We start from the raw sequence: 24,087 nt of genomic DNA, 5'->3' as shown, positions 1-24,087 counted from the left end.
TATGGCTACCCTGCAATTACAATGTCTAAGGTATTGCTTAGACACTGTAGGGGCACAGTGCTCATGCACTGGTGCCCTCACCTATGGTACAGTGCACCCTGCCCTAGGGCTGTAAGGCCTGCTAGAGGGGTGACTTATCTATACCTATAGGCAGTGTGAGGTTGGCATGGCACCATGAGGGGAGTGCCATGTCGACTTAGTCATTTTATCCCCACTAGCACACACAAGCTGGCAAGCAGTGTGTCTGTGCTGAGTGAGGGGTCCCCAGGGTGGCATAAGACATGCTGCAGCCCTTAGAGACCTTCCCTGGCATCAGGGCCCTTGGTGCCAGAGGTACCAGTTACAAGGGACTTACCTGGATGCCAGGGAAAGAACACTGGTGCTGGGGCCTGGTTAGCAGGCCTCAGCACACTTTCAAATCATAACTTGGCATCAGCAAAGGCAAAAAGTCAGGGGGTAACCATGCCAAGGAAGCATTTCCTTACAATCCTGCAATATTGAATTCAACACATCCCCAATGACTTTCAGGCACTGTGCTGCAAAGTGAAGCGCAGTGCCCCTTTCGAGAAATGTTTTATGCTGTGCGTTCAGATTATGAGAGAGGGGTAATATGCTATTTTAATTTTCCCAAAAAAGTATGAAGTTGTGCTATATGCAACTTCAGAGTCATGTAAAGTGGTCTTCTGATTGGGTTTGTGCTATATGAAACTTAGTCATCTTGTAAAGCGGTCAGACACCACAAAGAAACAGTGACATGCCCAAAACATGGAAGAGGAAACACATGGGCATGCAGTGTAAAGCGGCGAGGCAAAAGAAAAAAAATAGTGCGCCTCACTAAGCTATATGGCTGATCGTGCAATAATTTACGTAAGAGAGTCAATCTGCAAGGCAGTAACAGAGCAGCCTTAAGGTGGGACAAACGTGAAGCATTTACTAACTAAATCAAGGAAATTCTGAAAGGCAGGCCTAGGAACGAATAAAAGTGATGGGCATGAGATGGGGGCTGTTAAAGCCCACAGATGTAGATTACAACATGTCGAGAGACCGCTTTTGCTTGCTGCGTTGGCCTGACCTAATGATGGCTTTGACCTGGCAAAAGGGTTTATTTTACTTTGTAGAGTCAGCAGGTTTAAAGATGCCTGACTGGGCTGCAATAGCAGGTCTAGAGGCATGTTTTGACATGGTGATTGTAGTGGTGGCACAGTTAAGTGCTGCAGTCCACTAGTGACATTTAACTTACAAGCCCTCGGCACCTCTTGTACCATATACTAGAGACTTATAAGTAAGTTAAATGAGCTTATTACGTATTAGCCAAATATACAAATATTCTGGCAGCCAGAGAACATGCACTTGGGCCTAGTAGCAGGGCCCAGCACACTGCAGAGTCAGCAAAACAGCAACATCAGTCAAAACGCATGGGGGTGATCATACAAAAGGTCCTTTCCTACTCTAAGTCTTGCTGTAGGGTGAAGATAGATAATGAGGAATGAGGATAGTAAAGGGCCATCCTCCAAATAAAAGTAGACAAAAGGAGGTTCCTTCGTGAGGTGAACTATAAACTATTTTTAATTAAGTTGAGGTATAGGTTTAACACCCCTTCCTGAACAACAGAGGCAGCACGAGGAGGGTAAGGGAGAGGGACGAAGGATGTGGGTGAGAAAGAAAATTGCGGCAGAAAGGTTTACAGTGTTACCCTGAGCACTGAGAATTCATAGAATGGTGGTAAGAGTCCCACATTCACAAAGTACATAAAATGAGAATGGAAAAAAGCGGATTCTGAAAATGAATGACATTTAAGCCTCTTTGAAAAACAAAGATGTAAAAAGGAATAATTGGAAAGACATTCTATAAATTGGTTTATACTAAAATAAATATGCCCATTCCCATTCCCATTCCCATTCTATTATACTATTCTGGTTAAATTTCTTATACAGATGATGATTTATTTTTTATTTATTTTTATTTATACAATCCTCTGCAAACCTCAGTTGCTCTTGTACTCTACATAGCGCAACCACGCTGAATCTAGAATGAGATTGGGCCAGAGTAGCTTCCAGCTCACAGAACGCAGTGCTCGCCTTCGCCCTCTGCTCTGTTAAAAAAAACATTTCAGACTGCCTTGCATGTTGAGTGGATTGCTGTGACCTCTTTAATCTATTGATCCAACTCTCTTTTTCAGACATGTTTCTGTTGGATGAGCACATCAGGTCCAACGCTTCCAGTTGTCTCCCCATGAAGCCTCGCTCTCCTTTGCCAAATCTTGGGAGAGTGCCACCTGCAGAATCCACTTTGACTGCGCATGTTCCCCGGTCCTTCCCCAGAGCACGCATCAAAGTGCCCAACTACTCACCATCACGGCGACCACTTGGAGGCTTCTCACGACCCCTCCCATCACCAGGTGAATGCACTCGGTTTCAACTCTTTGAAGTAAATTTGGGATCTTTTTTCTCCAATGGGATATGTAGTCGCATGCTGGGGAGTTTGTCCTGAAATGTTGCTTTGAGTGATTGTGCTTAGGGTCCAACTAAGGCTCATTACTGGCCAAAGTATGGTATGAATAGATAAGGTCACTTCGGTCCACCTATTTCCTCTGTGGCCAACATGTGAGCATTGTTTAGGATTGGGTGGGTCTCTAACACCACACTAAGGGGTTATTATGCATGACGTTTTGACAGCATGTTGAAAGCCAGCCCAGGCATCCTCGATATGGTGTGCTACTGCCCAGACCTAACGAAAAAGTGTATTAATATTTAGTTCCTATTCATTAATAGTACAGTTTAACACGTTGTTAGCAGATCATTCTTTAAGACAACAGAACTAGGTGGGTCTTAAAAACAAAAAGTGTCCGATGTATTTCATAATTGATACATTTACAAGTTCTGCTATTTCTTTAACTGGGGCTTATAGGAGGAGTTTTATGCTTATATTAAAGGTTAATAAAGATTTGTTGACTTAAGTATATCCTGCATGGTAGGATCTTCATTAATTATCATAACCAAATAGAATTTTCCTTGCACTGCACATGATCCAAAAACTTTTTTTTTTTTAACCATACATACCAAAACATTACAATTTTAACTATTTTATTATACATTCAAATATATGTACTGTCTCCTACCTGATGCTAGGCTCTCCAAGTTTTCTGTTTTGTCTTTAAAAATGCTTAAAAGGATAAAAGTGTGGCCAGAAGTGCCCTAACATCTTTGAAAAGCATGTGCGAAATAAAAGGAAACGTATCCAAATAGGTGGCAGCATGTAAAACTGAAAACAGGACTCTGTTCCTTTTAAGGGCCCAGCAGCTTCCCTATCTCATCATGCCTGTAGTACCCGTTGCTTTGAGGTACTTAGTTTTCTGCCTTGCCCAGTGCCCTGAGTGCAGTACTTAAAATAATGAAAAAAGGCTACTTTTAAACACTAAGTAAAATACTTGGGAAAATTTAACTTACCCAAAATATTCTGAGAGGAGTTCGAATAGTAAACATGCCTCCAGGACTTTTTTCCAGAAGAGTTCAATTTTCTTGAGACATTCTGTGACTGTAGTTAGAATAGAAAATGTTACCTCCTAGTGTCCACCACGCTCACTGCTGCCCTGTAGGCGCAACTCAAGGCTTCAGCGTTCTAGTTTTATTTTTTCACACTGACAAGGCTACCCTGGATTAATTTTCGATAACCCTATTTTGTGTCTGAAAAAAACACGTTTGTTGCATGTGTAGCTGTAGCTATACATGCTGTGCATCCTCCTCCCACCTAGTGGTAGGCTTGGATGGGGCAACTTGTTTTTCTTAGAAAAAGTCTTTGATGACTGTAGGAAGTTGGCTCTCTATATAGTGCACTAAAATGAAGTACACTGTGCAGAGAGTCCAGTGGATCCAGTGGTTTGCAGAAATAGATAGGTCTCTTGCTGTTTTTGTGATAGTGTGGGCGAGCAGTTTGGCTTATCAAGTAATCGTGTTAAGCATTTGTTGTACTCAGAGGCAACAAATGAGACACTCAAAGGCTAACTCCAAGACCAATTTTGAAAAATATCAGTTGCTTTTATATATGCTTTAACCAAAGAACTTTGTTATAAGGTAAGCAGTTTTTAAACTAAAAATACTTTGCCGTTTCAAAAATGGACGGTGTTCGGTTTTAAATTATGGGAGAAAAACAAGAATGCAGTTTCACAGGTAAGTACTTGACTTAAAATCCCAGTCTTCAGGGTTTTAGACTAGCACCAGGCAAATTCAGGTTGGTACCAAAGGTGCACCCATTGCGGCATGGGTCCACTGGGTGCAGAGGTCAAAGTTTGGGTCCGTGCCCAGTGTGGGGGGAGGGGGTGATTGTCAACATGCTGCTCCCAGGCAAGTATGCCCTATGTCAGAGGTTGGTCTCCAGGAGTTGAGACGAGCACTGGTGGAGGGGTGGCCACAAGGCAGCTACAAACCTTCCCCCTCAGCGGCAGCCGAGTGCCAACATAGCGTTGAGTGCCCAATTCTATCAAGTGGAGACAATGGGTATCTGCTGAAGCTCTGTTTACAGGTGAGTAACATGGAGGTCAAGGGTGGATCTCCTGGAGTTTTGAGGTAGGTACATGGTGGGGGCACAAGGCAGCACCAAACTTATACCCACCGGGGCGGCCGGTTACAGTGTCAACACAGCGTCAGGTGCCCAGTGTTATACAGTGGAGATCACTTTCGGAAGCAGGCTGCAGGCTCTGGCCAGGAGTCCGGGAGAGGTCACCCTACAGCTGTCCTGTAAGTGGAGATGCCAGGGGTAGTAGGATCCAGCTCCCTTAGGTCCAGGGGCTCTGGGTGCAGGGGTGTTTGGCATCTGAAACAGCTTCCCAGGCAGGTCGCGGTCAGGGGCAGCACTCTGATTTAGGCTGCAGACGCCTCTGAGAGGTCTGGCAGGGGCCAGCCCACGGTGGACTTTTGGTCAGAAGCTCTGGGGAACCTTCACTGAACTGGTGGGCCTCTTGGACTCGGGGCGTCAGGTGCATAGTTGGTTGCAGGGGTTTTCGCTGTTCATCAGTGTAAGGAAATGCCTTCCTTGGTATGGTTACCCCCTGACTTTTTGCCTTTTGTTGATGCCAGTTATGTTTGAAAGTGTGCTGGGACCCTGCTAACCAGGCCCCAGCACTGGTGTTCTTTCCCTAAACTGTACCTTTGTTCCCACAATTGGCACAGACCTGGCAAACTGGTAAGTCCCTTGTAAATGGTACCCCTGGTACCAAGGGCCCTGTTGCCAGGGAAAGTCTCTAAGTGCTGCAGCATGTCTTATGCCCACCTCACTGCCTGTGGCATAGGTAAGTCACCCCTCTAGCAGGCCTTACAGCCCTAAGGCAGGGTGCACTATACCACAAGTGAGGGCATATGTGCATGACCACTATGCCCCTAGAGTGTCTAAGCAAAACCTTAGACATTGTAACTGCAGGGTAGCCATAAAGAGTATATGGTCTGGGAGTTTGTCAAACATTAACTCCACAGTTCCATAATGGCTCCACTGAAATCTGGGAACTTTGGTATGAAATTTCTCTGCACAATAAATGCACACTGATGCCAGTGTGGGATTTCTTGTAAAATACACACAGAGGGCATATTCGAGATGCCCCTGAATAAAAGTCCGACTCCTAGTGCTAGGCTGACCAGTTTCTGCCAGCCTGCCACAACCAGATGGGTTTCTGGCCACATGGGGTGAGTGCCTTTGTCACTCTGTGGCCAGGAACAAAGCCTGTACTGTTTGGAGGTGCTTCTCACCTCCCCCTGCAGTAACTGTAACACCTGGCGGTGAGCCTCAAAGGCTCATGCCTTTTGTTACAGCACCCCAGGGCAGCCCAGCTAGTGGAGATGCCCTCCACTGCCCCCACTTTTTGGCAGCAAGGCACAAGAGGATAATTAGAAAAACTAGGAGGAGTCACCCACCAGTCAGGACAGCCCCTAAGGGAGAGCCAAGCCAACCTCACACTGCCTGTGGCATAGGTAGGTCACCCCTCTAGCAGGCCTTACAGCCCTAAGGCAGGGAGCACTATACCAGAGGTGAGGGAATAGCTGCATGAGCAATATGCCCTTACAGTGTCTAAGTCCATTCTTATTCATTGTAAGTACAGTGTAGCCATATTAAGTATATGGTCTGGGAGTTTGTCAAAAACAAACTCAGCAGCTCCATAATGACTACATTGAATACTGGGACGTTTGGTATCAAACTTCTCAGAATAATAAACCCACACTGATGCCAGTGTTGGATTTATTAAAAAATGCACACAGAGGGCATCTTAGAGATGCCCCCTGTATTTTACCCAATTGTTCAGTTCAGGCTGACTGGTCTGTGCCAGCCTGCTGCTGAGAGACAAGTTTCTGATCCCCTGGGGTGCAACCTCCATGAAGGTCTGAATTCTGTTGCCGAATGGATGAGAAACAGCCGCCTGAGGCTGAACTCCGACAAGACGGAAGTCCTCATCCTCAGACGCACCCCTTCGGCCTGGGACGACTCCTGGTGGCCCACCGCACTGGGACCCGCTCCTAAGCCAGCCAACCACGCACGCAACCTCGGCTTCATCCTCGACTCCGCCCTCACCATGTCCAAGCAGGTCAACGCAGTTTCCTCCTCCTGCTACAACACCCTCCGCATGCTCCGTAGAGTCTACAAATGGATCCCGACGGAAACCAGAAAAACGGTGACCCAGGCCCTCGTCAGCAGTAGACTAGACTACGGCAACGCACTCCACAGGCATCCCGGCAAAGGACGTCCGACGACTTAAACCCATCCAAAACGCCTCCGCCCGACTGATCCTCGACGTACCCCGCCGATGCCACATCTCCCACCACCTGAAACACCTCCACTGGCTCCCCGTGGACAAGAGGATCACCTTCAAGCTCCTCACCCACGCTCACAAGGCACTCTACAACACTGGACCCGCCTACCTGAAAAAAAAGAATCAACTTCTACGTCCCCTCCCGCCAACTCCGCTCTACAAACCCCTCCCTCGCCATCGTTCCCCGCTTTCAACGCAAGACCTCCGGCGGCAGATCATTCTCCTACCTCACCGCCAAAACCTGGAACACCCTCCGCACCCCCCTGCGGCAGACCCAGGACCTTCTCACCTTCAGGAGACTCCTCAAGTCCTAGCTCTTCGACCAATAGCAGCCCCCCCCCCCCCCCCTTCAGCGCCTTGAAACCCTAACGGGTACTTAGCGCGCTCTACACATTTCTTGATTGATTGATTGGGGTGAGAGCCTTTGTGCTCTCGGAGGCCAGAAACAAAGCCTGCTCTGGGTGGAGGTGCTTCACACCTCCCCCCCTGCAGGAACTGTAACACCTAGCAGTGTGCCTGAAAGGCTCAGGCTTCGTGTTACAATGCCCCATGGCACTCCAGCTAGTTGAGATGCCCGCCCCCTGGACACAGCCCCAACTTTTGGTGGCAAGTCCAGGGGCAATAATGAGAAAAACAAGGAGGACTCGCCCACCAGTCAGGACAGCCAGCCCCTAAGGTGTCCTGAGCTGAGGTGACCCCTGCCTTTAGAAATTATCCATCTTGATTTTGGAGGATTCCCCCAATAGGAATAGGTATGTGCCCACCTCCCCTCAGGGAGGAGGCAAAGGAGGGTGTAGCCACCCTCAAGGACAGTAGCCATTGGCTACTGCCCCCCAGGCCTAAACACACCCCTAAATTCATTATTTAGGGGCACCCCAGAACCCAGGAAATCAGATTCCTGCAACCTGAAGAAACAAGGACTGCTGACCTACAAGCCTGCAGAGAAGGAGGAAGACAACTGCTTTGGCCCCAGCCCTACCAGCCAGTCTCCAACTTAGAAAACCTGCAACCAGCGACGCATCCGACAGGGACCAGCGACCTTTGAAGCCTCATAGGACTGCCCTGGACTAAAGGACCAAAAAACTCCAGTGAGCAGCGGCCCTGCTCAAAAACAGCAACCTCTTTGCAACAAAGAAGCAACTTCCAAAGACTGCACGTTTCCCGCCGGAAGCGTGAGACTTCTCACTCTGCACCCAACGCCTCCGGCTCGAGATTCAGAGAAACAACACCTCAGGGAGGACTCCCCCGGCGACTGCGAGTCCATGAGTAACCAGAGACTTCCCCCCTGAGCCCCCACAGCGACACCTGCAGAGAGAATCCAGAGGCTCCCCCTGACCGCGACTGCCTGTAACAAGGGACCCGACGCCTGGAACCAACACTGCGCCCACAGCCCACAGGACCTGAAGGAACTGAACTTCAACCCTCAGGTGACCCTCTGCCTAGCCCAGGTGGTGGCTGTCCCGAGCACCCCCACCCCTGCGCCTGCCTGCACCGCTAGAGTGACCCCCGGGTCCCTCCATTGTCTTCTACCCGAAACATGATGAATGCTTTGCACACTGCACCCGGCCGCCCCTGTGCCGCTGAGGGTGTGTTTTGTGTGCCTACTTGTGTCCCCCCATTGCTCTACAAAGCACCCCTGGTCTGCCCCCCGTGGAAGCAGGTACTTACCTGCTGGCAGACTAGAACCGGAGCACCCCTGTTCTCCATAGGTGCCTATGTGTTTTGGGCACCTCTTTGACCTTTGCACCTGACTGGCCCTGAGCTGCTGGTGTGGTAACTTTGGGGTTGCCTTGAACCCCCAACGGTGGGCTGCCTATGCCTCATAACTGAGACTTGTTAGTGTTTTATTTACCTCCTAAACCATGGGTACTCAAAAACATTTCCTTGGGGGCCACAAAGAACTCTCTGCAGCTTGCCCGAGGGCCTCACCTAAACCAGCAGAGAATGGTTTGGGTGATGAAAGGTGGGGGGATGCCAAGCAGATTTGGACAACAAACCGAGCCTTTGCGTGACTTCTGTCTGCCACTAATGCTCTATTCTCATGCACCAAGAGTTAGTCAAAGCATAAACTTCTCATGTGAAACACAAGAGGAAAAGAGACTCCTCTGATGGCTGAATTGCAAAATGTGAAACCAGAAAACCTGGTATCTGTCCTGGCTTCCCACTTGACCAAATTGTGTGATCCCAGGCAGTTGATTAATTTCAGTTTGCCTCATTTTTCTTCATTATCACATGAGTCCTTGAAAATCACGAGTTCCAGATGTGCGCTGTACAATACCTTTTCTTGTGGTTTGTTTAATAAACTATAATGTTGTTCCAGTTAAATAACAACCAGGACTATGCACAAGGTGCACCTGACAAATGTCTTCTTTTAATAATGCCATTGAATTCCGAACGTGGGTAGCATGATTGTTTACAAGATCATGTTTGTAAGGAAATGCCTCCTTGGCATGGTTGCCCCCTGACTTTTTGCCTTTGCTGATGCTATGTTTACAATTGAAAGTGTGCTGAGGCCTGCTAACCAGGCCCCAGCACCAGTGTTCTTTCCCTAACCTGTACTTTTGTATCCACAATTGGCAGACCCTGGCATCCAGATAAGTCCCTTGTAACTGGTACTTCTAGCACCAAAGGCCCTGATGCCAAGGAAGGTCTCTAAGGGCTGCAGCATGTCTTATGCCACCCTGGAGACCTCTCACTCAGCACAGACACACTGCTTGCCAGCTTGTGTGTGCTAGTGAGAACAAAACGAGTAAGTCGACATGGCACTCCCCTCAGGGTGCCATGCCAGCCTCTCACTGCCTATGCAGTATAGGTAAGACACCCCTCTAGCAGGCCTTACAGCCCTAAGGCAGGGTGCACTATACCATAGGTGAGGGTACCAGTGCATGAGCATGGTACCCCTACAGTGTCTAAACAAAACCTTAGACATTGTAAGTGCAGGGTAGCCATAAGAGTATATGGTCTGGGAGTTTGTCAAACACGAACTCCACAGCACCATAATGGCTACACTGAAAACTGGGAAGTTTGGTATCAAACTTCTCAGCACAATAAATGCACACTGATGCCAGTGTACATTTTATTGCAAAATACACCCCAGAGGGCACCTTAGAGGTGCCCCCTGAAACTTAACCGACTGTCTGTGTAGGCTGACTAGTTCCAGCAGCCTGCCACACTAGAGACATGCTGCTGGCCCCATGGGGAGAGTGCCTTTGTCACTCTGAGGCCAGTAACAAAGCCTGCACTGGGTGGAGATGCTAACACCTCCCCCAGGCAGGAGCTGTAACACCTGGCGGTGAGCCTCAAAGGCTCACCCCTTTGTCACAGCCCAGCAGGGCACTCCAGCTTAGTGGAGTTGCCCGCCCCCTCCGGCCACGGCCCCCACTTTTGGCGGCAAGGCTGGAGGGAACAAAGAAAGCAACAAGGAGGAGTCACTGGCCAGTCAGGACAGCCCCTAAGGTGTCCTGAGCTGAGGTGACTCTAACTTTTAGAAATCCTCCATCTTGCAGATGGAGGATTCCCCCAATAGGGTTAGGATTGTGACCCCCTCCCCTTGGGAGGAGGCACAAAGAGGGTGTACCCACTCTCAGGGCTAGTAGCCATTGGCTACTAACCCCCCAGACCTAAACACGCCCTTAAATTTAGTATTTAAGGGCTACCCTGAACCCTAGAAAATTAGATTCCTGCAACAACAAGAAGGACTGCCTAGCTGAAAACCCCTGCAGAGGAAGACCAGAAGACAACAACTGCCTTGGCTCCAGAAACTCACCGGCCTGTCTCCTGCCTTCCAAAGAACTCTGCTCCAGCGACGCCTTCCAAAGGGACCAGCGACCTCTGAATCCTCTGAGGACTGCCCTACTTCGACGACGACAAGAAACTCCCGAGGACAGCGGACCTGCTCCAAAAAGACTGCAACTTTGTTTCAAGAAGCAGCTTTAAAGAACCCTGCAACTCCCCGCAAGAAGCGTGAGACTTGCAACACTGCACCCGGCGACCCCGACTCGGCTGGTGGAGAACCAACACCTCAGGGAGGACCCCCGGACTACTCTACGACTGTGAGTACCAAAACCTGTCCCCCCTGAGCCCCCGCAGCGCCGCCTGCAGAGGGAATCCCGAGGCTTCCCCTGACCGCGACTCTCTGAAACCTAAGTCCCGACGCCTGGAAAAGACCCTGCACCCGCAGCCCCCAGGACCTGAAGGACCGGACTTTCACTGCAGAAGTGACCCCCAGGAGTCCCTCTCCCTTGCCCAAGTGGAGGTTTCCCCGAGGAAGCCCCCCCTTGCCTGCCTGCAGCGCTGAAGAGATCCCTTGATCTCTCATTGACTTACATTGCGAACCCGACGCTTGTTCTGACACTGCACCCGGCCGCCCCCGCGCCGCTGAGGGTGAAATTTCTGCGTGGGCTTGTGTCCCCCCCGGTGCCCTACAAAACCCCCCTGGTCTGCCCTCCGAAGACGCGGGTACTTACCTGCTGGCAGACTGGAACCGGGGCACCCCCTTCTCTCCATTGAAGCCTATGCGTTTTGGGCACCACTTTGAACTCTGCACCTGACCGGCCCTGAGCTGCTGGTGTGGTAACTTTGGGGTTGCTCTGAACCCCCAACGGTGGGCTACCTTGGACCAAGAACTGAACCCTGTAAGTGTCTTACTTACCTGGTAAAACTAACAAAAACTTACCTCCCCCAGGAACTGTGAAAATTGCACTGTCCACTTTTAAAGTAGCTATTTGTGAATAACTTGAAAAGTATACATGCAATTGAAATGATTCAAAGTTCCTAATGTACTTACCTGCAATACCTTTCAAACAAGATATTACATGTTAAATTTGAACCTGTGGTTCTTAAAATAAACTAAGAAAAGATATTTTTCTATAACAAAACCTATTGGCTGGATTTGTCTCTGAGTGTGTGTACCTCATTTATTGTCTATGTGTATGTACAACAAATGCTTAACACTACTCCTTGGATAAGCCTACTGCTCGACCACACTACCACAAAATAGAGCATTAGTATGATCTATTTTTACCACTATTTTACCTCTAAGGGGAACCCTTGGACTCTGTGCATGCTATTCCTTACTTTGAAATAGCACATACAGAGCCAACTTCCTACAATGTTTGAAAAGTAATACTGCTAATAAATGTCTCTCAATACAGTGACATAACCTGATGTACTAAGGAAAGACACACACATGTTAATAAAGCACATTTTTTTAAAAAAATGTAAGTTTGCAGAGAAGTTTATCATGTCTAAAGCTGTTGCCAAAGATAAGTTGGCAAGGACTCCATCTTTGCTTCTTTCCTGTTACTTTAGTTAAGGTGTAAATAAATTATGTGCATTTCACGGTTTTCTGAATGTTCCTTCCCTGTCATGTGTACAGCAGCTCAGTGCTGCCATTAACCAGGGGGCCACAATTAGAGGTCAAGAGGGCCACATGTGGCCCCCGGGCCGCCTTTGAGTATCCCTGTCCTAATCTAACCTTTACTTACCTCCCCCAGGAACTGTTGATTTTAGCACTGTGTAAAAATGACAATAAGCTATTTTCAAATTGGACAAAGACTGTATATGATATTGCTTTTATTCAAAGTTCCTAAAGTATCTAAGTGAAGTACCTTACATTTAAAGTGTTTACTGTAAATCTTGAACCTGTGGTTCTTAAAATAAACTCAGAAAATATATTTTTCTATATAAAAACCTATTGGCCTGGAGTACATCTGAGTGTGTTCCTCATTTATTGCCTGTGTGTGTACAACAAATGCTTAACATTACCCTCTGATAGGACTACTGCTCGACCACACTACCACAAAATAGAGCATTAGAACTGTGAGAAAGTAGCCTCTTTCTAGCCTTGTTACCCCCACTTTTGGCCTGTTTGTGAGTGTATGTCAGGGTGTTTTCACTGTCTCACTGGGATCCTGCTAGCCAGGGCCCAGTGCTCATAGTGAAAACCCTATGTTTTCAGTATGTTTGTTATGTGTCACTGGGACCCTGCTAGTCAGGACCCCAGTGCTCATAAGTTTGTGGCCTATATGTATGTGTTCCCTGTGTAGTGCCTAACTGTCTCACTGAGGCTCTGCTAATCAGAACCTCAGTGGTTATGCTCTCTCATTTCTTTCAAATTGTCACTAACAGGCTAGTGACCAATTTTACCAATTTACATTGGCTTACTGGAACACCCTTATAATTCCCTAGTATATGGTACTAAGGTACCCAGGGTATTGGGGTTCCAGGAGATCCCTATGGGCTGCAACATTTCTTTTGCCACCCATAGGGAGCTCTGACAATTCTTACACAGGCCTGCCACTGCAGCCTGAGTAAAATAACGTCCACGTTATTTCACAGCCATTTTACACTGCACTTAAGTAACTTATAAGTCACCTATATGTCTAACCTTTACCTGGTAAAGGTTAGGTGCAAAGTTACTTAGTGTGAGGGCACCCTGGCACTAGCCAAGGTGCCCCCACATTGTTCAGAGCCAATTCCCTGAACTTTGTGAGTGCGGGGACACCATTACACGCGTGCACTACATATAGGTCAATACCTATATGTGGCTTCACAATGGTAACTCCGAATATGGCCATGTAACATGTCTAAGAGCATGGAATTGCCCCCTCTATGCCATCCTGGCATTGTTGGCACAATTCGATTATCCCAGTGGTCTGTAGCACAGACCCTGGTACTGCCAAACTGCCTTTCCTGGGGTTTCACTGCAGCTGCTGCCAGCCCCTCAGACAGGGTTCTGCCCCCCTGGGGTCAAGCCAGGCTTGTCCCAGGATGGTAGAACAAAGGACTTCCTCTGAGAGAGGGTGTTACACCCTCTCCCTTTGGAAAATGGTGTGAAGGCAGGGGAGGAGTAGCCTCCCCCAGCCTCTGGAAATGCTTTCTTGGGCACAGATGTGCCCAATTCTGCATAAGCCAGTCTACACCGGTTCAGGGGACCCCTTAGCCCTGCTCTGGCGCGAAACTGGACAAAGGAAAGGGGAGTGACCACTCCCCTGACCTGCACCTCCCCTGGGAGGTGTCCAGAGCTCCTCCAGTGTGCTCCAGACCTCTGCCATCTTGGAAACAGAGGTGCTGCTGGCACACTGGACTGCTCTGAGTGGCCAGTGCCACCAGGTGACGTCAGAGACTCCTTGTGATAGGCTCCTTCAGGTGTTGCTAGCCTATCCTCTCTCCTAAGTAGCCAAACCCTCTTTTCTGGCTATTTAGGGTGTCTGTCTCTGGGGAAACTTTAGATAATGAATGCAAGAGCTCAGCCGAGTTCCTCTGCATCTCTCTCTTCACCTTCTGCCAAGGAATCGACTGCTGACCGCGCTGGAAGCCTGCAAAACTGCAACATAGTAGCAAAGACGACTACTGCAACTCTGTAACGCTGATTCTGCCGCCTTCTCGACTGTTTTCCTGGTGGTGCATGCTGTGGGGGTAGTCTGCCTCCTCTCTGCACTAGAAGCTCCGAAGAAATCTCCCGTGGGTCGACGGAATCTTCCCCCTGCAACCGCAGGCACCAAAAAGCTGCATTACCGGTCCCTTGGGTCTCCTCTCAGCACGACGAGCGAGGTCCCTCGAATCCAGCAACTCTGTCCAAGTGACCCCCACAGTCCAGTGACTCTTCAGTCCAAGTTTGGTGGAGGTAAGTCCTTGCCTCACCTCGCTAGACTGCATTGCTGGGAACCGCGACTTTTGCAGCTACTCCGGCCTCCGTGCACTTCCGGCGGAAATCCTTTGTGCACAGTCCAGCCTGGGTCCACGGCACTCTAACCTGCATTGCACGACCTCCTAAGTTGTTCTCCGGCGACGTGGGACTTCTTTGAGCGACTTCGGGTGAGCACCGTTTCACGCATCCTCGTAGTGCCTGTTTCTGGCACTTCTCCGGGTGCTTCCTGCTGCTGAGAGGGCTCCTTGTCTTGCTCGACGTCCCCTCTCTCTCCTGGTCCAATTTGCAACCTCCTGGTCCCTCCAGGGCCACAGCAGCGTCCAAAAATGCTAACCGCACGATTTGCAGCTAGCAAGGCTTGTTGGCGTTCTTTTGGCGGGAAAACACTTCTGCACGACTCTCCACGGCGAGAGGGATCCGTCCACCAAAGGGGAAGTCTAGCCCTTTTCGTTCCTGCGGAAACCGCAGCTTCTTCTGTCCAGTAGAAGCTTCTTTGCACCCGCAGCTGGCATTTCCTGGGCATCTGCCCATCTCCGACTTGCTTGTGACTTTTGGACTTGGTCCCCTTGTTCCACAGGTACCCTAGATTGGAAATCCACAGTTGTTGCATTGTTGGTTTGTGTCTTTCCTGCATTATTCCTCTAACACGACTTCTTTGTCCTTAGGGGAACTTTAGTGCACTTTGCACTCACTTTTCAGGGTCTTGGGGAGGGTTATTTTTCTAACTCTCACTATTTTCTAATAGTCCCAGCGACCCTCTACAAGGTCACATAGGTTTGGGGTCCATTCGTGGTTCGCATTCCACTTTTGGAGTATATGGTTTGTGTTGCCCCTATCCCTATGTTTCTTTCCTTTGCATCCTATTGTAACTATACATTGTTTGCACTGTTTTCTAAGACTATACTGCATATTTTTGGTATTGTGTACATATATCTTGTTTATATTTCCTATCCTCTCACTGAGGGTACACTCTAAGATACTTTGGCATATTGTCATTGTAAAGAAATGGCTCCCTGTTGCAGTTACCCCCCACTTTTTGCCTGATACTGATGCTGACTTGACTGAGAAGTGTGCTGGGACCCTGCTAACCAGGCCCCAGCACCAGTGTTCCTTCACCTAAAATGTACCATTGTATCCACAATTGGCACACCCTGGCATTCAGATAAGTCCCTTGTAACTGGTACTTCTAGTACCAAGGGCCCTGATGCCAAGGAAGGTCTCTAAGGGCTGCAGCATGTCTTATGCCACCCTAGAGACCCCTCACTCAGCACAGACACACTGCTTACAAGCCTGTGTGTGCTAGTGAGAACAAAATGAGTAAGTCGACATGGCCCTCCCCTCAGGGTGCCATGCCAGCCTCTCACTGCCTATGCAGTATAGGTAAGACACCCCTCTAGCAGGCCTTACAGCCCTAAGGCAGGGTGCACTATACCATAGGTGAGGGTACCAGTGCATGAGCACTGTGCCCCTACAGTGTCTAAACAAAACCTTAGACATTGTAAGTGCAGGGTAGCCATAAGAGTATATGGTCTGGGAGTCTGTTTTACACGAACTCCACAGCACCATAATGGCTACACTGAAAACTGGGAAGTTTGGTATCAAACTTCTCAGCACAATAAATGCACACTGATGCCAGTGTACATTTTATTGTAAAATACACCACAGAGGGCACCTTAGAGGTGCCCCCTGAAACTTAACCGACTGTCTGTGTAGGCTGACTAGTTCCAGCAGCCTGCCACACCAGAGACATGTTGCTGGCCCCATGGGGAGAGTGCCTTTGTCACTCTGAGGCCAGTAACAAAGCCTGCACTGGGTGGAGATGCTAACACCTCCCCCAGGCAGGAGCTGTGACACCTGGCGGTGAGCCTCAACGGCTCACCCCTTTGTCACAGCCCAGCAGGGCACTCCAGCTTAGTGGAGTTGCCCGCCCCCTCCGGCCACGGCCCCCACTTTTGGCGGCAAGGCTGGAGGGAACAAAGAAAATAACAAGGAGGAGTCACTGGCCAGTCAGGACAGCCCCTAAGGTGTCCTGAGCTGAGGTGACTCTAACTTTTAGAAATCCTCCATCTTGCAGATGGAGGATTCCCCCAATAGGGTTAGGATTGTGACCCCCTCCCCTTGGGAGGAGGCACAAAGAGGGTGTGCCCACCCTCAGGGCTAGTAGCCATTGGCTACTAACCCCCCAGACCTAAACACGCCCTTAAATTTAGTATTTAAGGGCTACCCTGAACCCTAGAAAAGTAGATTCCTGCAACAAGAAGAAGGACTGCCCAGCTGAAAACCCCTGCAGCGGAAGACCAGAGGACGACAACTGCCTTGGCTCCAGAAACTCACCGGCCTGTCTCCTGCCTTCCAAAGATCCTGCTCCAGCGACGCCTTCCGAAGGGACCAGCGACCTCGACACCCTCTGAGGACTGCCCCTGCTTCGAAAAGACAAGAAACTCCCGAGGACAGCGGACCTGCTCCAAGAAAAGCTGCAACTTTGTTTCCAGCAGCTTTAAAGAACCCTGCAAGCTCCCCGCAAGAAGCGTGAGACTTGCAACACTGCACCCGGCGACCCCGACTCGACTGGTGGAGATCCGACGCCTCAGGAGGGACCCCAGGACTACTCTGATACTGTGAGTACCAAAACCTGTCCCCCCTGAGCCCCCACAGCGCCGCCTGCAGAGGGAATCCCGAGGCTTCCCCTGACCGCGACTCTTTGAACCTAAAGTCCCGACGCCTGGGAGAGACCCTGCACCCGCAGCCCCCAGGACCTGAAGGACCGGACTTTCACTGGAGAAGTGACCCCCAGGAGTCCCTCTCCCTTGCCCAAGTGGAGGTTTCCCCGAGGAATTCCCCCCTTGCCTGCCTGCAGCGCTGAAGAGATCCCGAGATCTCCCATTGACTTCCATTACAAACCCGACGCTTGTTTCTACACTGCACCCGGCCGCCCCCGCGCTGCTGAGGGTGAAATTTCTGTGTGGACTTGTGTCCCCCCCGGTGCCCTACAAAACCCCCCTGGTCTGCCCTCCGAAGACGCGGGTACTTACCTGCAAGCAGACCGGAACCGGGGCACCCCCTTCTCTCCATTCTAGCCTATGTGTTTTGGGCACCACTTTGAACTCTGCACCTGACCGGCCCTGAGCTGCTGGTGTGGTGACTTTGGGGTTGCTCTGAACCCCCAACGGTGGGCTACCTTGGACCAAGAACTGAACCCTGTAAGTGTCTTACTTACCTGGTAAAACTAACAAATACTTACCTCCCCTAGGAACTGTGAAAATTGCACTAAGTGTCCACTTTTAAAACAGCTATTTGTCAATAACTTGAAAAGTATACATGCAATTTTGATGATTTGAAGTTCCTAAAGTACTTACCTGCAATACCTTTCGAATGAGCTATTACATGTAGAATTTGAACCTGTGGTTCTTAAAATAAACTAAGAAAAGATATTTTTCTATACAAAAACCTATTGGCTGGATTTGTCTCCGAGTGTGTGTACCTCATTTATTGTCTATGTGTATGTACAACAAATGCTTAACACTACTCCTTGGATAAGCCTACTGCTCGACCACACTACCACAAAATAGAGCATTAGTATTATCTATTTTTACCACTATTTTACCTCTAAGGGGAACCCTTGGACTCTGTGCATGCTATTCCTTACTTTGAAATAGCACATACAGAGCCAACTTCCTACATTGGTGGATCAGCGGTGGGGTACAAGACTTTGCATTTGCTGGACTACTCAGCCAATACCTGATCACACGACAAATTCCAAAATTGTCATTAGAAATTGATTTTTGCAATTTGAAAAGTTTTCTAAATTCTTAAAAGACCTGCTAGGGCCTTGTGTTAGATCCTGTTTAGCATTTCTTTTAGAGTTTAAAAGTTTGTAAAAGTTTGAATTAGAACCTAGAACTAGTTGTAGATTCTTAAAAAGTATTCCAACTTTTAGAAGCAAAATGTCTAGCACAGATGTGACTGTGGTGGAACTCGACACCACACCTTACCTCCATCTTAAGATGAGGGAGCTAAGGTCACTCTGTAAAATAAAGAAAATAACAATGGGCCCCAAACCTACCAAAATACAGCTCCAGGAGCTTTTGGCAGAGTTTGAAAAGGCCAACCCCTCTGAGGGTGGCAACTCAGAGGAAGAGGATAGTGACTTGGAGGAAAATTCCCCCCTACCAGTCCTATCTAGGGAGAACAGGGTCCCTCAAACCCGGACTCCAAAAATAATAGTCAGAGATGCTGGTTTCCTCACAGGAGAGACCAACACCTCTGAAATCACTGAGGATAACTCCAGTGAAGATGACCCCCTGTTAGCCAGGATGGTCAAAAGATTGGCTTTGGAAAAGCAGCTCCTAGCCATAGAAAGGGAAAGAAAAGAGATGGGCCTAGGTCCCATCGATGGTGGCAGCAACTTAAATAGGGTCAGAGATTCTCCTGACATCCTAAAAATCCCCAAAGGGATTGTAACAAAATATGAAGATGGTGATGACATCACCAAATGGTTCACAGCTTTTGAGAGGGCTTGTGTAACCAGAAAAGTAAACAGATCTCACTGGGGTGCTCTCCTTTGGGAAATGTTCACTGGAAAGTGTAGGGATAGACTCCTCACACTCTCTGGAAAAGATGCAGAATCTTATGACCTCATGAAGGGTACCCTGATTGAGGGCTTTGGATTCTCCACTGAGGAGTATAGAATTAGATTCAGGGGGGCTCAAAAATCCTCGAGCCAGACCTGGGTTGATTTTGTAGACTACTCAGTAAAAACACTAGATGGTTGGTTAACTGGAAATGAAGTGTGTGACTATGTTGGGCTTTATAATTTGTTTATGAAAGAACACATTTTAAGTAACTGCTTCAATGAAAAGTTGCATCAGTATCTGGTAGACCTAGGTCCAATTTCTCCCCAAGAATTGGGAAAGAAGGCAGACCACTGGGTCAAGACTAGGGTAACCAAAACTTCCACTGGGGGTGACCAAAAGAAAGGGGTTACAAAAACTCCCCAGGAGAAAGTGGGTAACACTAGGAACCAAGAAAAAGAGTCCTCTGTAGGCCCCCAAAAACCAGAACAGGTGGGTGGGCCCCAGGACACAACCCAAAACAAAGGTGGGTACCAGGGTAAGAACTGGGATGCCACTAAGGCATGGTGCCACAACTGTAAACAGTCTGGGCACCACACCAAGGACACTTCTTGTCCCAAAAACAAACCCCAGAACAAAATTCCTGGGGTAACCAGTGTAGCCATGGGAGATGACTCCTCAGATGAGGAGGTCTTCCTAGCCTTCAACTGGAAACAGGGCCCAACAGGTGAGTTGGAGATTCCAGAGGGAAGCCGACACTTCCACCACCTACTGGTGAATGGAATCCCAACCACTGCCCTGAGAGACACTTGTGCCAGTCACACTATTGTGCATGACAGGCTGGTGCTCTCAAACCAGTACATCCCAGGTGAGACTGCCAGGGTAAGAGTTAGCCTAGACAGGGTCACTAAGAGGCCTGTGGCTTTAGTGCCCATAGAAGTGGGTGGCACTCTTAGCTGGAGAAGGGTAGTAGTCAGTACAGACCTCCCCCTTGATTGTCTCCTTGGAAATGACTACCCAGAGGTTAGTCAGAGCTCAAGAGAGGAACGGGTCCAGTGCCAGTCCTCTCCCAAGGATTCTGGAAGTCCTGCCTCTGCAGTAAATGCAAGCAGGCCCCAGAAGAAGAAGAAAAGAAAACAGAGTAGGAAGGGTGGACAACCTTTAGCCAAGGTTACAGCAAGCCAAGGAGATTCTGCTCCAGTAGGGGAGAACTCCAAAAATGGCCCTGATAAAGTCCAACCTGACCCACAAGAAGTCCTGGCTAGTCAGGCAACTGTTAAACCTGAGTGGGTGGCTCCTCAGCTAACAGAAGAAAGAGTGGAAGAAGGGTGTTTACTACAAGATGTGGTAACCCCCCACTCCAATACAGCAGACAGGCAACCTGAACCCAAAGAAGCCTGTAACTTAGCCCCTTCCCTTTTAGGTGAAGAGCTAAAGGTGTGGTTCTGGGCACTGACAGCTGTCAGTGGCCTCTGCTGGGTGTTAGCCTTTGTGGCTGCACTATCCTTGGCATGGTGGTCAGACCCCATGCCAAATAGCAAGTTAGGCCCCCTGACCCTGTTGGTCATGGTGGGGTTACTCCAGCTCTGGGTAACCTCTTTGGGTAAGCTAGGGATGACCCTGGCTAAGATAAGATTAGCAGAGGTGGATACCTCTAAACCCAAAATAAAAAGAATGGGTGGAGACATTGAAGAAGCAGACAAGAGGCAATTCAGACTAGGTCCTATCACTGTGGAAGTGGGTCAGTTCCCCAAAGGGAATGACCTGAACAGAAGGATGTAAGGCAGAGTAGGCCCTGCAACTAACCAGCCTATTTCTCCTACTCTTCCTCGCCTGACAGACTAGGAAGACTCTCCCAGCTTGGGCTGAGTCTCCTGGCCTGTGGGCTGGGGGGGGCTTGTGTAAAGAAATGGCTCCCTGTTGCAGTTACCCCCCACTTTTTGCCTGATACTGATGCTGACTTGACTGAGAAGTGTGCTGGGACCCTGCTAACCAGGCCCCAGCACCAGTGTTCCTTCACCTAAAATGTACCATTGTATCCACAATTGGCACACCCTGGCATTCAGATAAGTCCCTTGTAACTGGTACTTCTAGTACCAAGGGCCCTGATGCCAAGGAAGGTCTCTAAGGGCTGCAGCATGTCTTATGCCACCCTAGAGACCCCTCACTCAGCACAGACACACTGCTTACAAGCCTGTGTGTGCTAGTGAGAACAAAATGAGTAAGTCGACATGGCCCTCCCCTCAGGGTGCCATGCCAGCCTCTCACTGCCTATGCAGTATAGGTAAGACACCCCTCTAGCAGGCCTTACAGCCCTAAGGCAGGGTGCACTATACCATAGGTGAGGGTACCAGTGCATGAGCACTGTGCCCCTACAGTGTCTAAACAAAACCTTAGACATTGTAAGTGCAGGGTAGCCATAAGAGTATATGGTCTGGGAGTCTGTTTTACACGAACTCCACAGCACCATAATGGCTACACTGAAAACTGGGAAGTTTGGTATCAAACTTCTCAGCACAATAAATGCACACTGATGCCAGTGTACATTTTATTGTAAAATACACCACAGAGGGCACCTTAGAGGTGCCCCCTGAAACTTAACCGACTGTCTGTGTAGGCTGACTAGTTCCAGCAGCCTGCCACACCAGAGACATGTTGCTGGCCCCATGGGGAGAGTGCCTTTGTCACTCTGAGGCCAGTAACAAAGCCTGCACTGGGTGGAGATGCTAACACCTCCCCCAGGCAGGAGCTGTGACACCTGGCGGTGAGCCTCAACGGCTCACCCCTTTGTCACAGCCCAGCAGGGCACTCCAGCTTAGTGGAGTTGCCCGCCCCCTCCGGCCACGGCCCCCACTTTTGGCGGCAAGGCTGGAGGGAACAAAGAAAATAACAAGGAGGAGTCACTGGCCAGTCAGGACAGCCCCTAAGGTGTCCTGAGCTGAGGTGACTCTAACTTTTAGAAATCCTCCATCTTGCAGATGGAGGATTCCCCCAATAGGGTTAGGATTGTGACCCCCTCCCCTTGGGAGGAGGCACAAAGAGGGTGTGCCCACCCTCAGGGCTAGTAGCCATTGGCTACTAACCCCCCAGACCTAAACACGCCCTTAAATTTAGTATTTAAGGGCTACCCTGAACCCTAGAAAAGTAGATTCCTGCAACAAGAAGAAGGACTGCCCAGCTGAAAACCCCTGCAGCGGAAGACCAGAGGACGACAACTGCCTTGGCTCCAGAAACTCACCGGCCTGTCTCCTGCCTTCCAAAGATCCTGCTCCAGCGACGCCTTCCGAAGGGACCAGCGACCTCGACACCCTCTGAGGACTGCCCCTGCTTCGAAAAGACAAGAAACTCCCGAGGACAGCGGACCTGCTCCAAGAAAAGCTGCAACTTTGTTTCCAGCAGCTTTAAAGAACCCTGCAAGCTCCCCGCAAGAAGCGTGAGACTTGCAACACTGCACCCGGCGACCCCGACTCGACTGGTGGAGATCCGACGCCTCAGGAGGGACCCCAGGACTACTCTGATACTGTGAGTACCAAAACCTGTCCCCCCTGAGCCCCCACAGCGCCGCCTGCAGAGGGAATCCCGAGGCTTCCCCTGACCGCGACTCTTTGAACCTAAAGTCCCGACGCCTGGGAGAGACCCTGCACCCGCAGCCCCCAGGACCTGAAGGACCGGACTTTCACTGGAGAAGTGACCCCCAGGAGTCCCTCTCCCTTGCCCAAGTGGAGGTTTCCCCGAGGAATTCCCCCCTTGCCTGCCTGCAGCGCTGAAGAGATCCCGAGATCTCCCATTGACTTCCATTACAAACCCGACGCTTGTTTCTACACTGCACCCGGCCGCCCCCGCGCTGCTGAGGGTGAAATTTCTGTGTGGACTTGTGTCCCCCCCGGTGCCCTACAAAACCCCCCTGGTCTGCCCTCCGAAGACGCGGGTACTTACCTGCAAGCAGACCGGAACCGGGGCACCCCCTTCTCTCCATTCTAGCCTATGTGTTTTGGGCACCACTTTGAACTCTGCACCTGACCGGCCCTGAGCTGCTGGTGTGGTGACTTTGGGGTTGCTCTGAACCCCCAACGGTGGGCTACCTTGGACCAAGAACTGAACCCTGTAAGTGTCTTACTTACCTGGTAAAACTAACAAATACTTACCTCCCCTAGGAACTGTGAAAATTGCACTAAGTGTCCACTTTTAAAACAGCTATTTGTCAATAACTTGAAAAGTATACATGCAATTTTGATGATTTGAAGTTCCTAAAGTACTTACCTGCAATACCTTTCGAATGAGCTATTACATGTAGAATTTGAACCTGTGGTTCTTAAAATAAACTAAGAAAAGATATTTTTCTATACAAAAACCTATTGGCTGGATTTGTCTCCGAGTGTGTGTACCTCATTTATTGTCTATGTGTATGTACAACAAATGCTTAACACTACTCCTTGGATAAGCCTACTGCTCGACCACACTACCACAAAATAGAGCATTAGTATTATCTATTTTTACCACTATTTTACCTCTAAGGGGAACCCTTGGACTCTGTGCATGCTATTCCTTACTTTGAAATAGCACATACAGAGCCAACTTCCTACAGTCATAAAAATAAAGTACCTTTATTTTTAGTATAACTGTGTATTGTGTTTTCTTATGATATTGTGCATATGACACTAAGTGGTACTGTAGTAGCTTCACACGTCTCCTAGTTCAGCCTAAGCTGCTCTGCTAAGCTACCATTATCTATCAGCCTAAGCTGCTAGACACCCTATACACTAATAAGGGATAACTGGGCCTGGTGCAAGGTGCAAGTACCCCTTGGTACTCATTACAAGCCAGTCCAGCCTCCTACAAGAACTATCTAATTTTGCCACTATCTTACCTCTAATCTGTTTTACAGATGGGGAGCGACCCCTTAGGCAAGGGTTGCTCCCCTGGAGGGACAGATTGTATTTAGGCCATGGGCAGATCGGCCGATTTTAGGTCAATCTGCCCCCAAGGGGGGCAGAAACCACTAGGCACCGGGGATCCTTTTTTTTTTTTTTTTGCACCAATGTCATGCAAGGGGAGCGACCCCGTAGGAAAGGGTC

General features: G+C 49.2%; 1 protein-coding gene across 2 annotated transcripts in view; it reads left to right on the top strand.

Annotated features, from left to right (window-relative positions):
* The window catches only part of KMT2B (lysine methyltransferase 2B), a 728,361-nt gene that overhangs the window by 371,401 nt on the left and 332,873 nt on the right, over positions 1-24,087 (top strand). For both annotated transcript variants that reach the window (XM_069201148.1, XM_069201147.1), the window contains exon 26: positions 2,180-2,398. In XM_069201148.1, coding sequence (XP_069057249.1) covers positions 2,180-2,398 — 219 coding nt within the window. The remainder of the gene's footprint in view (positions 1-2,179; positions 2,399-24,087) is intronic.

Source organism: Pleurodeles waltl, chromosome 7 (genome assembly GCF_031143425.1).
Source record: "Pleurodeles waltl isolate 20211129_DDA chromosome 7, aPleWal1.hap1.20221129, whole genome shotgun sequence".
NCBI classification, from domain to species: Eukaryota; Metazoa; Chordata; class Amphibia; order Caudata; family Salamandridae; genus Pleurodeles; species Pleurodeles waltl.
Note: the sequence above shows the minus strand (reverse complement) of the source record. Positions and strands in the feature narration are given on the sequence as shown.